General features: G+C 53.7%; 1 protein-coding gene across 2 annotated transcripts in view; it reads left to right on the forward strand.

The window, feature by feature from the left end:
• SHC2 (SHC adaptor protein 2) overlaps positions 1–13,837 on the forward strand; it is a 31,654-nt gene that overhangs the window by 11,067 nt on the left and 6,750 nt on the right. Inside the window, exons 2-9 of one of the 2 annotated variants that reach the window (XM_021084309.2) lie at positions 3,667–3,737; positions 5,261–5,321; positions 5,482–5,601; positions 7,467–7,520; positions 7,628–7,679; positions 7,769–7,895; positions 10,368–10,521; positions 11,152–11,209. In XM_021084309.2, the coding sequence (XP_020939968.1) occupies positions 3,667–3,737; positions 5,261–5,321; positions 5,482–5,601; positions 7,467–7,520; positions 7,628–7,679; positions 7,769–7,895; positions 10,368–10,521; positions 11,152–11,209 (697 nt within the window). Of the gene's footprint in view, positions 1–3,666; positions 3,738–5,260; positions 5,322–5,481; positions 5,602–7,403; positions 7,521–7,627; positions 7,680–7,768; positions 7,896–10,367; positions 10,522–11,151; positions 11,210–13,837 lie in introns of those variants that run through there. The other variant, XM_085013579.1, reaches the window with a different exon arrangement.

Consider the following 13,837-nt stretch of genomic DNA (forward strand, 5'->3'; position numbering starts at 1 on the left):
GGGTCTGGATGTGACACGTCATCACTGCCTGGCACTCGCCTCAGCCTCCTGCTTACCTTCCCTGCCTTTGTAGTCTGTGCTCCGCCCTCCATGATGGGGACTTCCATCACATCTCCTCTCCTGTGCAGTTAAATTGTGCCTTCACATCATCCAGGAGGGGCTGGGGGCACCAGGAGGATTTTAGCTGCACAACGAGAGTGGGTTGTACACTAATTAGGGTGATTAGAACCCCTCACTCTGGGGCCCCGCTGCACTGACACCCCCACAGACACATACTCTGCTAGAGGGAAGGTACCTGTTGAGCAGCCAGTGCCCCATCAAAGCTGTCCACTCAGTGTGAGAATCCCCTCTGGGGCAGGCACCACAGTTAATTCCTTTGAGATTCCACATGTCTAAAACATGCCTGGCATGTAGTCTGTGCTGATCTATCTGTCTCTCTGTCCCTCCATCCATCTGTCCACCCATCATTCCTCATCCATCCATCATCCATCCATGACCCATCTGTCATCCATCCATAATCCATCATCCATCCATAATCCATCATCCATCATCCCTCCATCATCCATCATCCTGCCATCATCTATCATCCATCATCCATCCATCACCCATCCATCATCCATCATTCATCATCCGTCTATAATCCTTCATCCATCATCCTACTATCATCTATTATCCACCATCCATCTGCCATCCATCATCTGCCATCATTTATCATCTATCATCTATCCATCTGTCCATCATCCATCCATCCATAATCCATCCATCGGTCAATCATCCATCCATCATCCACCCACTCATCCATCCATCACTCATTCATCATCCATCCAATGAAGGTGAGACACATCCATTCATCCTCCTGCTTAAAACTCTCCTATAGCCCCCATTGTTCACAGTGAAACCCAAGCCCTCATCACAGTTCCAGGGCCCCATGTCCTCTCATCTCTTGCTGCTCCTGGCTTCTCTGCTCCAGCCATGCTGGAGTGAGTCGGTGTTCTTTCCAATCTCTTCTCCATTTCTGGCCTGTACTTGCTGTTCCCTTTGCCTGGGTCTTTGCTTGGCTTGCCTCCTCTCTTTCCCTGGTCACTGTCGAGTTAACCAACCATCCTACAACCTAGTGCGTGGAAACAGCAAACACTCATTATTTCTTGTGGTGCTCTGTGTCGGCTGGGGTTGGGTGCTCCCCTCATTCACATGGTGATTGACTCCATGTCCGCTGGGAAATAGAGGTGGACTGCATGTCTCATCCTCCAGCAGGCTAGCCTGGCAGGGTCGTGGGGTCCCGAGAGCAGCAGGGGAGCAAGCTCCAGTGACAGGTGCCTTTCAGGCCTCTGCTTGTGTCATGGCCAACTTTGGGCCTGGATTGGGGAGGGGAGTGACTTGTGGCCATTTTTACTGTCCACCAATGGCATCTGGTTCCTCTCCCCAGAAGCAGCCATGGTGTCCTGCTAGAGCTACCTACCCACACATGTGCATGTGAATGCGCACGTGCACACGTGCGCACAAGTGTGCGCGTACACACACACACACTGTACGTACCCGCTGTGCATACACTCTTCCTTGGCCCCACAAAAGCCACTCACTGTGCCTTCTACTTGGCACCTTGCTCTTGTCACTTGGTGCAGTGTTTTGGAGATTATTTCATATAGATACATTAAAAATTTTGTTTCTTACAACTGCAAACTCTTCCATTCCAAGTACTGTGGTTTGATAGATTTAGCAAAAATACAGGCTTCTCAGTCAAATTTGAAGTTCTAGTGAACAGGAATAATTTTCAGTAGAAGCCTGTCTCGTGCATTATTTGGGACATACTTATACGAAGAAAACATTCATTGTTTATTGGAAATTCCAACCTCACTGGCATCCTGTGTTGGGTCTTACAACCCTGGAGTGTCGAGTTTTTGGGTGTCTCCAATTTCTCGCTAATTATTCCAGGTCCTGCAGGAAGGGAGGCGCGGGTGAAGGGTGGCAGGGAACCCTGGGGTCAGCACTGGGGGGCTTAGGGCAAAGGGGGTCAGGGGTGCTCCGCAGCTCTGTGTGGGCTGTAGGGGTGGGAGGGAGCTCACAGTCAGTACCCGCCCCTGTCCCAGCTCCAGTCCTGTGGGGGCGCGGAGCCCCTCAGAGCCACTTGTACACACATTGGGAGCCCACAGTCTGGCATAACTGTGGAATAAAGTCTTGCAATGGAGTTTCAAGATCAAAGTGTGTGCATGTATCTTTTTTTTTTTTTTTTTTTTTTGTCTTTTTGGCTATTTCTTGGGCCACTCCCGCGGCATATGGAGGTTCCCAGGCTAGGGGTCGAATCGGAACTGTAGCTGCCGGCCTACGCCAGAGCCACAGCAATGCGGGATCTGAGCCGTGTCTGCGACCTACACCACAGTTCACGGCAACGCCGGATCGTTAACCCACTGAGCAAGGGCAGGGACCGAACCCGCAACCTCATGGTTCCTAGTCGGATTCGTTACCCACTCCGTCACGACGGGAACTCCCATGTATCATTTTTTAAAAATGGAGGTAAAATTCATGTAACTAAATTAACCATTAACCATTTTAAAGATCATCTTTCAGGAGTTCCCATTGTGCCTCAGTGGGTTAAGAAGCTGACAGTGTCCTTGAGAATGTGGGTTTAATCCTTGGCTCTGCTCAGTGGGTTAAGGATCCGGCGTTTTTGTGGCTGTGGTGTAGGCAGGCAGATGCAACTCTGATTCGACCCCTAGCCTGGGAACTTCTATATGCTGCAGGTGCAGCTGTAAAAAGAAAAAGAAAAAAAAAAAAAAAAAAAAAGCTCATCATTCAGTGGTATTTAGTACATTCTCAAGGTTGTGCAACCATCACCTCTGTGTAGAGGTTCCAGAATGTTCCATCCCCCCAATAGGAAGCCCCAACCTCATTAGCCTCACTCCCTTTCCCCTCCCCAGCCCCTGACAACCAGGGTCTCATTCTCTGTCTGTGGTGGGCCTGTTCTGGACATTTCACATCAATGGAATCGGATGACAAACACATGGTCCCCTTCCAGCAGTGCTGATACCTCAGTGGAGAGCTTGTGCCCTGCAGCACATGCAACCCCAGACTCTGATGTTATTCCTGCCTCCTGCCCATCAGCACTGTCCTGGAGATTTTGAATAACCTCCTGTGCAAATGGTAGTTGGGCAGGACTCGGCACACTTTTCTTGGAAAGGGTTAGATAGTCAATGCTTTGGGCTTCATGGGCCAGGTGGTCTCTGTCCAGCCTGCTTGCAGGCCCTGTCCTGGGCTCTGGGGATGCAGATGTGAGCAGGGTCACCACTACATGGTCCTGGGCTTATGTTCTAGAGGAGCAGGAAGAGCAGAAATGGCAGGCTCTGTCTTGGCCTGCCAAGAACCAACCAGCTTCTGGGGAACAACCAGAGTCCGGGAGGGCAGCTCAGAGGATGGGCCCTGAGCCTGGAGATGGGGAAGGAACATCTGCAAATGGATGGGGAAGGGCCGGCATAGGGCCTGCGCAGGGCCAGCGATGCAGACACCCTGAGGCAGCCAGGCTGGGGAGAGGACAGAGCAGGGTGGAGCGCTGGAGTGGCAGGAGGAGAGGGTAAAGAGCTCCCTGGAAGAGGGCTTGGGTCCAGGCCAGTCCCCCGCTGGGCTCTGGTGGGGGTGCCAGCACACGCCCGCTGACCTGTTCTCTCTCCCCAGTACATGGGCTGCATCGAAGTCCTTCGCTCCATGCGCTCCCTGGACTTCAGCACTCGCACCCAGGTCACCAGGTGAGCCTCCGGGTTGGCGCCAGGGTGGGTGTGCTGCCGGGTCCCAGCTCTGTCCTTGCCCACATGCCCTCCCTGCTCTCCAGATCCCAGATTCCCTCCTTAATTCAGGTGACAGCATGTCCCTCAGAGTGTGTGCATCTCTTAAGGGGTATTGAAGACGTCCCGGCACACGTGGACTGGTGGGTGCTGGCCTGTCCCCAGCTGTGACTCAGGTCAGGGCTGGAAGGTGCTGGGAGCCTGTCCACTGTCCCTGATTTTTTCCAGTACAGAGAAGGCATGTTGATTTCATGATACTCAGAGCTGCCTGGACGGGAGCCCTGCCCAGTCATGGGAACAACCAGGGCCGAGGCAGGAGGAGGGGACCCACAGCTTTTTGCAAGTTGAACCCTGACTCATCCAGTCACTGTAGGCATTAAAAATCTCTGTTGAGATATAATACACATATCAAGCAATTCACCCATTTACACTGTACAATTTGATGTTTTATGCTACTTCGCAGAGTCACGCAAACATCACCTCTATCTAATTCTGTCTCCCCAAAGGGAGCCCCATTCCCATGAGCAGTCACTGCATCCCTGCCCCAGCCCCTGACAACCAGGAAGGAACCCACCTTCTGTCTCTGTGAATGTGTCTGTTCTGGACACTTCCCATCCGTGGAATCCCACACTGGGTGTCCTGTGTCTGCTTCTCTCTGAGCATCGTGGTCTCCAGGTCCATCCACATGGTAGCGAGTGTCGGGGCTTCTCTCCTTTTCAGGCTGAGTGATGCTTCTCTGTGTGGAGGACATGTGTGTTCACTTCTTCTGCAGTGATGGGCATTTGGGTGATTTCTACCTTTTGGCTATTGCGAGTGGTGCTGCTGTGGCCATGTATGTACAGGTTTTGTGTGGATGCGTGTTTTCAGTTCTCTTGGGTGTGCACCTGGGGGGGCATTGCTGGGCTGTGTGGTGACTCTGCTTTGCTTTCTGAGGAGCTGCTGCCCCATTTTTCCTTCCCACCTGCTGGGAGTGAGGGCTTAGTTTCTCCTCGTGGCACCAACACTGTTGAGAGCCTGTCCTGTGTCCCTCTGACTTTTGGGATGCTGTAAAAGTTCCAACCCCTCCCCAGGGATTGGTGGTTTCAGAGAAGTCTGTCCCGTTCTGTTTGGGGGTCAGTTCTGGCCCCTGTCTTGGGGAGTCCAGAGCACAGGTCATCCTCTCATGCCACATACAACTTGGGGTTCAGGCTCAAGGGGCTGTGTCAGCCCCCCTGAATCTGACCCCTGTGCTTTCCAATGGGCTGTGGCTCAGGGTCACTGAGAAAGATGGACCAAGAAGAGCTGAGGGCAGGGCCGTCTGCCAGGTGCAAATGGGGTGGGTGGCTGGGAGCACTCGATCTGTGCCTCTGATCCCTCAGCAACCCCCTTCCCAGCCCCTCTCCTTCAGGGTCCACTGCACATGGCCCTCTGACCCCCCAGCCTTCTCTGAGCTCCTGCCCCTTCCCCTCCAAGCTCTCTAAGCCCCCTCCCCACCTCCGCCCACACAGGGAAGCCATCAACCGGCTCCATGAGGCCGTGCCTGGAGTCCGGGGCTCCTGGAAGAAGAAGGTGGGTGAGGGGAGAAGGTGGGTAAGGGCTGTGGTCCCCGGTGGGATGAGTGGGGGGGGCACATGGCTGCCCTGGGACCTGCCCCAGCTGGAGCTTTTTGGGACCTACCTTCCCCGGTGCCCAGGCTGCTCCCTACAGCCTCCCCATGCCCCACCACCAGGCCCCCAACAAAGCGCTGGCCTCCATCCTGGGCAAGAGCAATCTGCGCTTCGCGGGAATGAGCATTGCGGTCAGCATCTCCATTGATGGCCTCAACCTCTCGGTGCCGGCCACACGCCAGGTGAGTGCTGCCACCAGCCTCAGCCTCCGGCGGCCCCACTCCAGGCAAGCTGGGTGGGCTCACGGAGGTGAGGCCTGGAGGGGTGGTGGGTGCAGGCCCGTGTTTCACGTGCAGGTGTTGGTAAGGACATACAGACCTGGAGGCCCTGCCTTGGATGCAGCTGCCACCCTCACAGCCCCACAGGTGTCCCAATAGGGGCTCCTGGCATCAGGTGGGCAGGGGTCAGGGGTGCTGCTCCATGCCCCACAGTGCTCAGGATGGCCTCCACAGAGAAGGACTGGGCCCCAATATCTTCAGTGCCCAAGGGGACAGACCCAGGCTTGGAATCTTCTGGGGGAAACAAACCACCAAAATATAACAGCAGGAATGAGGGGATACCTACAGGAAGGGTTGTGAGGCCAGGCAAGTGTTGTGAGCATGTCCAGGGTGCTGTGATCTGGCAGGGGCATCATGGGGGGCTTCCTGGAGGTGGTGATGCTGGTGCCGATGGGGGAGGTGAGAAGAGGACAGCCAAGCAGAGGTCATTCCATGGGGAGCTGAAGCTGGGGAGGTTAGCAAGGATCATGGTGAGGAACTGGGATTTTTCCAGAGAGCACTCAGATTCTAGGAAGTTCTGGGGCTGTGATCTGTGGTCTGATATAAGCATTAACCTATGATGGTTGTGGGGGATGCAGAGGAGGGGAGCCAAGCCCAGAGCCCCCGAGAGGAGGGTGTGGACCGCCCTGGGGAGGAAGCTATGGGGGAGGAGCAGCCTGCACATCCATCTCCACAGGGACTCTGTAGGGCCTGCTGCGCTCACCCCATCTGCAGACCAGGACGTCAGCAGGGGGTCCAGCAGGGGGAGCCCTGAGGATCCCCATGGGGTGACAGGCTGAGCAAACGCTGGGGGACCTGGAGAGGTGTCTGGTGCATCAGCTCAGCCCTGCTTGGCCAAGTCTGCTGCTCACTTGGAGGGATATGACCACTCAGGGCAGTAATTGGCAGCAGAAGATGGATGCTAATAAGCATGCAAATGAGAAAATGGATGCAAACAAACATGTAAATGAGCATGTAAATGAACATGGAAACGAGTGAATGGATGCAAACAAACATGCAAATGAGCATGCAAGCGAGTAAGTGGATAAAAACCAAAAGAAAATGTAAATGAACATGGAAATGAGTAGATGGATGCAAACAAGCATGCAAATGAGCACACAAATGAGCACACAAATGAGCAGATGGATGCAAATGAGCGTGCAAATGAGCAATGGGATGTAAGTGAGCATGCAAATGAGCGTGCAATACAGGGCATACAGGTGTTGCTGCGGGGGTTGACAGTGCAGTCAGGCAGAAGCCTCTGATGGGTCCGTCTCCACGGCTACCTGGGTGTGTGTCTGATTGTGTCTGTGCATGTGGTGTGCCTGGGAGTCCATGTGGGAGGGTGTGAGGGCCACCGTGTGACATGTCAAGGTGTGAAGGTGGGCTCGAATGTATCTGCATGTGTGTTGGTGGTTGTGTCTCTGGACAGCTGGTGTCCAGAATCTGTGTGGGAGAGTGTGTGTCTGCACAGGAAAGTGTGTGCAGGGGTGTGGTCTCTGTCAGGTTTTAGCAGATGTGTCTATGCCTGGAGCTTGGGTAAGCATGTGTGAAGGTGTCCACCAGCGAGGCCTGGGTTTGTCATCCTGCACGTGTGCTCGCATGGTCTCGGGCCTCTGTGTCCTGCCCTGGCTGCAGGGCTCCAGGGCATCCTGGCATGCCATCCAGGAGACGGCTCCATTCCCACCTCCCTGTCCTTCTGGTCCCTCCCTGTGGCCCTGGTCCAGTGACTGGCCCAAGCCCCCCACCCTGCAACGGCTGCCCTGTCACTGTGGTCTCTCTCTGGCCAGATCATCGCCAACCACCACATGCAGTCCATCTCCTTCGCGTCAGGTGGTGACACGGTAAGACCAGGGACTGGGGGGTGGCTTCTGGCCCTTCTGTCCCCTGTGGCCATCGGCTCCACCCCTGCATTGCTGAGAATCCTCCCTGGGCTTCCCTCTCTCCCCAGGACATGGCGGACTACGTGGCCTATGTGGCCAAGGACCCCATCAACCAGAGAGGTGAGGCCCGCTGGGTGCAAGCGGGGCCCTGTGGGCTGGAGCGGGTCAGCCAGTCAAGGCTGCACTGACACTGGATAATGACCCTGCAGCCTGCCACATTCTGGAGTGCTGCGAGGGCCTCGCCCAGAGCGTCATCAGCACCGTGGGCCAAGCCTTCGAGCTGCGCTTCAAACAGTACCTGCACAGCCCCCCCAAGGTGGTCGTCCCCCCGGAAAGGTACCACCTTGCCTGCTCTGCCCCCCTTCCCATCCCCCTCCCCTGCTCTGTGCCCGCTCCTGGCTCATGGCCCAGCCACCAGGACCCCCTTCCCTCATCTGTAAAACCGGGATGAAAATGTCGCCGCTCCTGGCTGACGTGAGGCTGTCACCCTGTCAACGTTAGTCTGCACGGGGGCGGCCCACTGGTCCCAGCCACTGTTTCAGGAAAGCAGCCAAGGAGGATGTGTAAGCTGATAGGCGGCTGTGTGCCAATGAAACTATTTATGGATCCAAAATTTAAATTTCATCTGACTTTCATATGTCATCAGATGTCGTTCTTGGATGTTCTCTTAACCATACTTATATGGGAAAAAAGAATGGAGATGTATATTTATAATTGATGCACTTTGCTGTGCACCTGAAACTAATACAATATCGTAAGTCAACTGTACTCCAATAAAATTTTTAAAAGTTCTAAACAAAACAACAGTTTGGGGAGTTCTCATGGTGGTGCAGCATGTTAAGAACCTAACTGCAGCAGCTCAGATCACTGTGGAGTTGTGGGTTTGATCCCCAGCCTGGCATAATGGGTTAACGATCCAAAGTTGCAGCTGGGATTCGGTCTCTGGCACGCAGACGTCCACATGGCACAGGTGCAGCCATAATTAACAACAACAACAACAGTTCTATGGCTTAGAAGCGTAGAAACATCCTGAGCTCCTGGGCTGGCAGGTGGAGGTGGTGGGTTTGCGGTCGGCTATTTATTTATTTATTTATTTTGAGGCCCACACCTGTGGTATATGGAAGTTTGCAGGCTAGGAGTTGAATCAGAGCTGCAGCTGCTGGCTTACACCACAGCCATGGCAGTACCAGATCCAATCTGAGTGTTTGACCTACACACCGCAGGTTGCTGCAATGCCGGATCCTTAACCCACTGAGGGAGGCTAGGGATTGAACCCAAATCCTCATGGATAATAGTTGGGTTTTTAACCTGCTGAGCCACAACAGGAACTCCTGTGGTCAGCTATTTAAATATCAAAGCAGACTTGTTAGAATAAGTAGTGAATAAACGAACTTGTTAGCAGTCCAGTATGCACCTGCTGAAGGACAGGAGCACACAGCTGGACATGCCCCTTTGGCCTTGCCATGGGATTGCACGTCCCCCCCCCATGCACACATGCACACACACTGGTTTTCTTCACCTGGGGTGGCCCCAGCCCCTCCCAGGCTTCAGGGCCCTCCTTTGGGGCCCACACTGCAATGTGGTGTCCCTCCCTGACTCAGGGGCAGGCAGTGGCTTCCCTTCTTTACTCAGGAACCACGCTTGCCTCCGTAGCGTAAATTTCTAAGGTGCCATCCAGGGATGGAGGGCAAGGGCATTTTCTTTTCTTTTTTTTTTTTTTTTTTGTCTTTTTGCCATTTCTTGGGCCGCTCCCACAGCGTATGGAGATTCCCAGGCTAGGGGTCGAATCGGAGCTGTAGCCGCCAGCCTATGCCAGAGCCACAGCAACGCGGGATCTGAGCCCTGTCTGCGACCTACACCACAGCTCATGGCAACGCCGGATCGTTAACCCACTGAGCAAGGGCAGGGATCGAACCCGCAACCTCATGGTTCCTAGTCGGATTCGTTACCCACTGCGCCACGACGGGAACTCCTGGGCATTTTCTTTATTTAAAAAATTCTATTGTAGTTGATTTACAATGCTGTATTAACTTCTGCTTTACAGCAAAGTGATTCATATTATATTCTTATATTCTTTTCCATGATGGTTTATCACAGGATACTGGATATAGTTCCCTGGGCCATACAGTAGGAGCTTGCTGTTTATCCATCCTATATATAATAGTTTGCATCTACTAACCCCAACCTCCCAATCCTTCTCTCCCCGCACCCCTTGGCAACCACAAGTCTGCTCTCCATGTCTGTGAGTCTGTTTCTGTTCTGTAGCTAGATTCATTTGTGCCCTAGTTTAGATTCCACATATAAGAGCTATTATGTGGTATTTGTCTTTCTCTTTCTGACTTACTTCACTCAGCATGTCGTCTCTAGGTCCATCCACTTTGATGCAAATAGCATTATTTCATTCTTTTTGATGTGAGAGTGTTTTAAATGCTGAGAGTGTCACCACCATAAGCCATGGCACCCTGGTTCTAGGTACAAGCCTGGCGCTGTGCCCCAGCTGCCTGGTGGGGCAGGAGTGGGTGGAGGGTGGACACCAGATTTTCTGGGGCCCTGCTGCAGCTTAGCTAGAGCCCTAAGAGCGGTTCAGAATCTCCTTTGATGGACAGAAAGGGGCACCCAGTTCCTCTATCAGCAAGAGTTCCTGGCAGCAAGCACTCAGCTGGTGGAAGGTGGGCTCAGAGTCCCTGGCCTGGCTTGTCCCACTAACCATGCAGAGCTCAGCCTGGAGCCTCAATGCCCGGTCAGGAGCCTCCCTGTCCCCCGCATCAGGTCCCAGGGCCTATGCTCCCTTTGCTCTGTGTGTCCCAGGCTGACGGGGCTGGAGGACTCAGCCTGGGGGGACGAGGAGGAGACCGAACACAACTACTACAACAGCGTCCCTGGGAAGGAGCCACCCCTGGGCGGGCTGCTGGACTCCAGGCTGGCCCTCACACAGCCCTGTGCCCTTGGGGCCCTCAGCCAGGTCAGCCCCTGCGGATCCCGTGGGGAGGGCCACCCCTGGGGTTTCAATCCCAGCTCTTCCTTCTGCTCCTATTCTCCATGATCCTCAAGGGTCTCTCAGCACCCCCTCCCCAAAACTGTACGGATCTGCTGGGCCCTATTCTGGACTCTTGAGATGGGCGTCCCCCTTCAGACGTGGAGTAAATAATGACAGTGGAGATTCGCTTGGGGCTTCCCTGGAAGGCCGCGAAGATGTACAACAGGGAGGCTGAGTATCTGTGGTCAGGAGGACTTCCCTGAGGGCACAGTTCTGTCTGGGTCCTGATGACTCAGTAGGAGTTGCCCAGGAGAACTGTTTCAGGAGCAAGGGACAGCGTGTGCCAGGGGACAGGCCTTCGAGGTGGAGGAACTGTGCAGCTTGAGGCCAGGGAGCAGGGGATGGGTTCAGAGCTGAGCTGCAGACCTGACTTATAGGGGGGTTGGGGTGGGAATTGGGGTGTGAGTCTGGGGAGAGGGGGTGCTCCGGGCCTTTGAGGACAGTTGGGGTGGGAGATGGGGTGCTAGTCTGGGGAGAGGGGGTGCTCCAGGCCATTGAGGAGGGTTGGGGTGGGAAATTGGACACCACAGGAGGACCCCTTCCTCTCTTTTGCAGGGAGCATCTCCTGCTCGAAGAGACACCCGTGGCCTACAGTGGGATATGGGGCCCTCAGGTATTGTTGGCTGTTCTCTGGACTGTGGGCCTCCCAGCCCATCCCCACCCTGGTCCCCACTGCCCCTGCACCCCTTCTCCTCTTTGTGTCACTCCGATTTTTCAGGCAAGATTGTGTTCACTCCCCAAGCTCTTATGAAACTTGACGGGCATCTGCTCCCCCACCCACGTCATGCAGAAGAGTTTCCTTGCATTGTGGATGTAGATGTCCCACCATGTGGTTCAAAACAGCAGCATGTAAAACAGCATCCCATGAAAAGTCAGTGCCCTGCCCCAGTTTGCTTTATCCACCTCCCTAGTCAGGCGGCCACTGTTAGTATTTCCGTGATTTTTCCCCAATTGTGCAGGCACATTCAAGTCAGCTCAGATATACACGGCTTGCCCATGTATTTTACTTTACAGGTAGTCATGTGCTCTGCACGCTTCCACCTGCTTTTCCCTGGTGACAGTTTAGCTTGGCATTCCCCCCACCTCAGTGTACCAAGCCGCCCTGCTCTTTCTCGCCACAGCTTGGTACTCCACCAGGTGGAGGTCCTTGCCCACCCCCCCACACACACCTTGATCACAGACATCCGGGTTCTTTGCAGGCATTTGCCAGCATAGCAACAGTTGGAGGAGTAGCTGTGAGTGTCTACCATTCAGCTGTGCTCAGGGTTCACCCTGGGACAGCGGCGCTGTTTCCCGTGATGGGAATGACACAGCTGCCCCCTCTTTACATTCCCACCAGGTACTGCAAGCTTTCAACAAGACAGTTGAGCTTCCAGCCCCATGAGCATTTTATCCTGTTCAGCGTTGAAAATGACAGAGAAAGCTAAACTCTCCTTTGCCCCAGCTCCACGGTCATGAGCCACCTCCCCTGGCACTTTTGTGTCTCCTTTCAGAGTCTATACAAGCAGGCACCCAGAGAAATGAGGCCCTTGGAAGTGGACTGCCGGCATCCTCGATCACTCTGGGGCTCAGGCCGTCAGGGTGGTCCCCTGTCCCTGGACTTTGCTCACTTCCGTGGTCCCTTCTTGCTGGGTGTTCAGGATCTCATAGCTCTCACTCTTATTCGCACAACGGCAGATTCCCCCTTGTGCCCTCTGTGTCCCTGTCATGGGTGCTGAGCCGTGGACCTGTGGACAGTGAAGGGGAAGCTGCCAAATGGCTCCCCAAAGTGACCAGGCAGTGAGTTTCCCCACCAGCCCTGCTGTGGCTCCCTGTCTCCTCACAGCCTTGCTAACATCCGTGTTGGGCTTTTTTTTTTTTTTTTTTTTTTCTGATCTTCCTATAAAATCTGCTGAGCATCTGAACCCTCACTGGTTCTCAGTGCCTGTGATCAAAGAGCATGCATGGCATCTGGCTCTAGTCTGCTATTTCTCTGGGATGCTCACTCCTGACTCCCAGGGCTCTCTAGCATTTTCTACCCCTGAGCCTTTGCACATGATGTTATTGCTTCTTCTTGTGTCATTCTCAATTCTCTGGCCAAGAGCTCCTCTCCCTCAGTGCCCCAGCTCCAAGGCCCAGGAATTTTCTCTCTGCCAACCCAGGTTTCTTCCTTCTCACCCCACCTTGACTGTAAGAGGCTGGGAGAATCTGTGCCTCCTTTGTGCAGACTGGGAAGCCTGGGCTGAGGTTCCTCTGCCCCAATCAACCACCCAGGCCTGGAACAGCATTGGCACTCTATATTAAATCATAACTTTTGCCAGAGGTTTTAATTTTCCCCCTGACTTGTGAAGAAGTTACTCCTGTTCTCCCCATTTTGCAGACAGGAAACAGAGGCACAGAGGTTACCTGACATGTTCATGCCTACAGAGGGGTGTCTATGAGGGTTAACAATGTAATTGGCATAGAGCGGAGACTGCAGCTGCAGGCCCTTGGGCTGGATTTGGCTGCCGTGTAGCCAAAGATCATTATTTCCCTGCCAAGGATTTAAAATGGGGACATTTAGAAATGGAGGGACAGTTCTGAGAAAAGAATACACAAATGTCCTTTGAACCTAGGAAAAGAGGCTCAACCTTGCTCAATATAAGAGGAATGGAAACTAAGGTCCCATAGGACGCCATTTCTCACCTCTCAGATCAGCGAAAAATCCAACAGTCTGTTAATAGGGGTGGGTGAGGCCTTGGGACCCGGTCAGGATCCAGCAGAATCTGGACAGGGCGAAGTGACCCCATGAGAAACTCCCTCAAGGATAGCTTTTCATGCTGTGGTTTGTTTTTTTTTTTGTCTTTTGTCTTTTGCTGTTGTTGTTGCTATTTCTTGGGCCGCTCCTGCGGCATATGGAGGTTCCCAGGCTAGGGGTCTAATCGGAGCTGTAGCCACCAGCCTACGCCAGAGCCACAGCAACGCGGGATCCGAGCCGCGTCTGCGACCTACACCACAGCTCACGGCAACGCCGGATCGTTAACCCACTGAGCAAGGGCAGGGACCGAACCCGCAACCTCATGGTTCCTAGTCGGATTCGTTAACCACTGCGCCACGACGGGAACTCCTCATGTTGTGGTTTTTGAACCATGGAAATGCTTTACACATTCAAAACAAAATTAAAAAAAAAAAAAAGAAAAGAAAGGAAACCTTAAAATAGAACACAAGCAAACAAATAACCTGACTGTATATTATGTTGATAACATAATTGCAGGGAGAGCAG

Source organism: Sus scrofa, chromosome 2 (assembly GCF_054392235.1).
Source record: "Sus scrofa isolate SSC_HxYL_T2T_F1_AM1 chromosome 2, Sscrofa_HxYL_maternal_Yorkshire_Landrace_v2.0, whole genome shotgun sequence".
Taxonomy (NCBI): Eukaryota; Metazoa; Chordata; class Mammalia; order Artiodactyla; family Suidae; genus Sus; species Sus scrofa.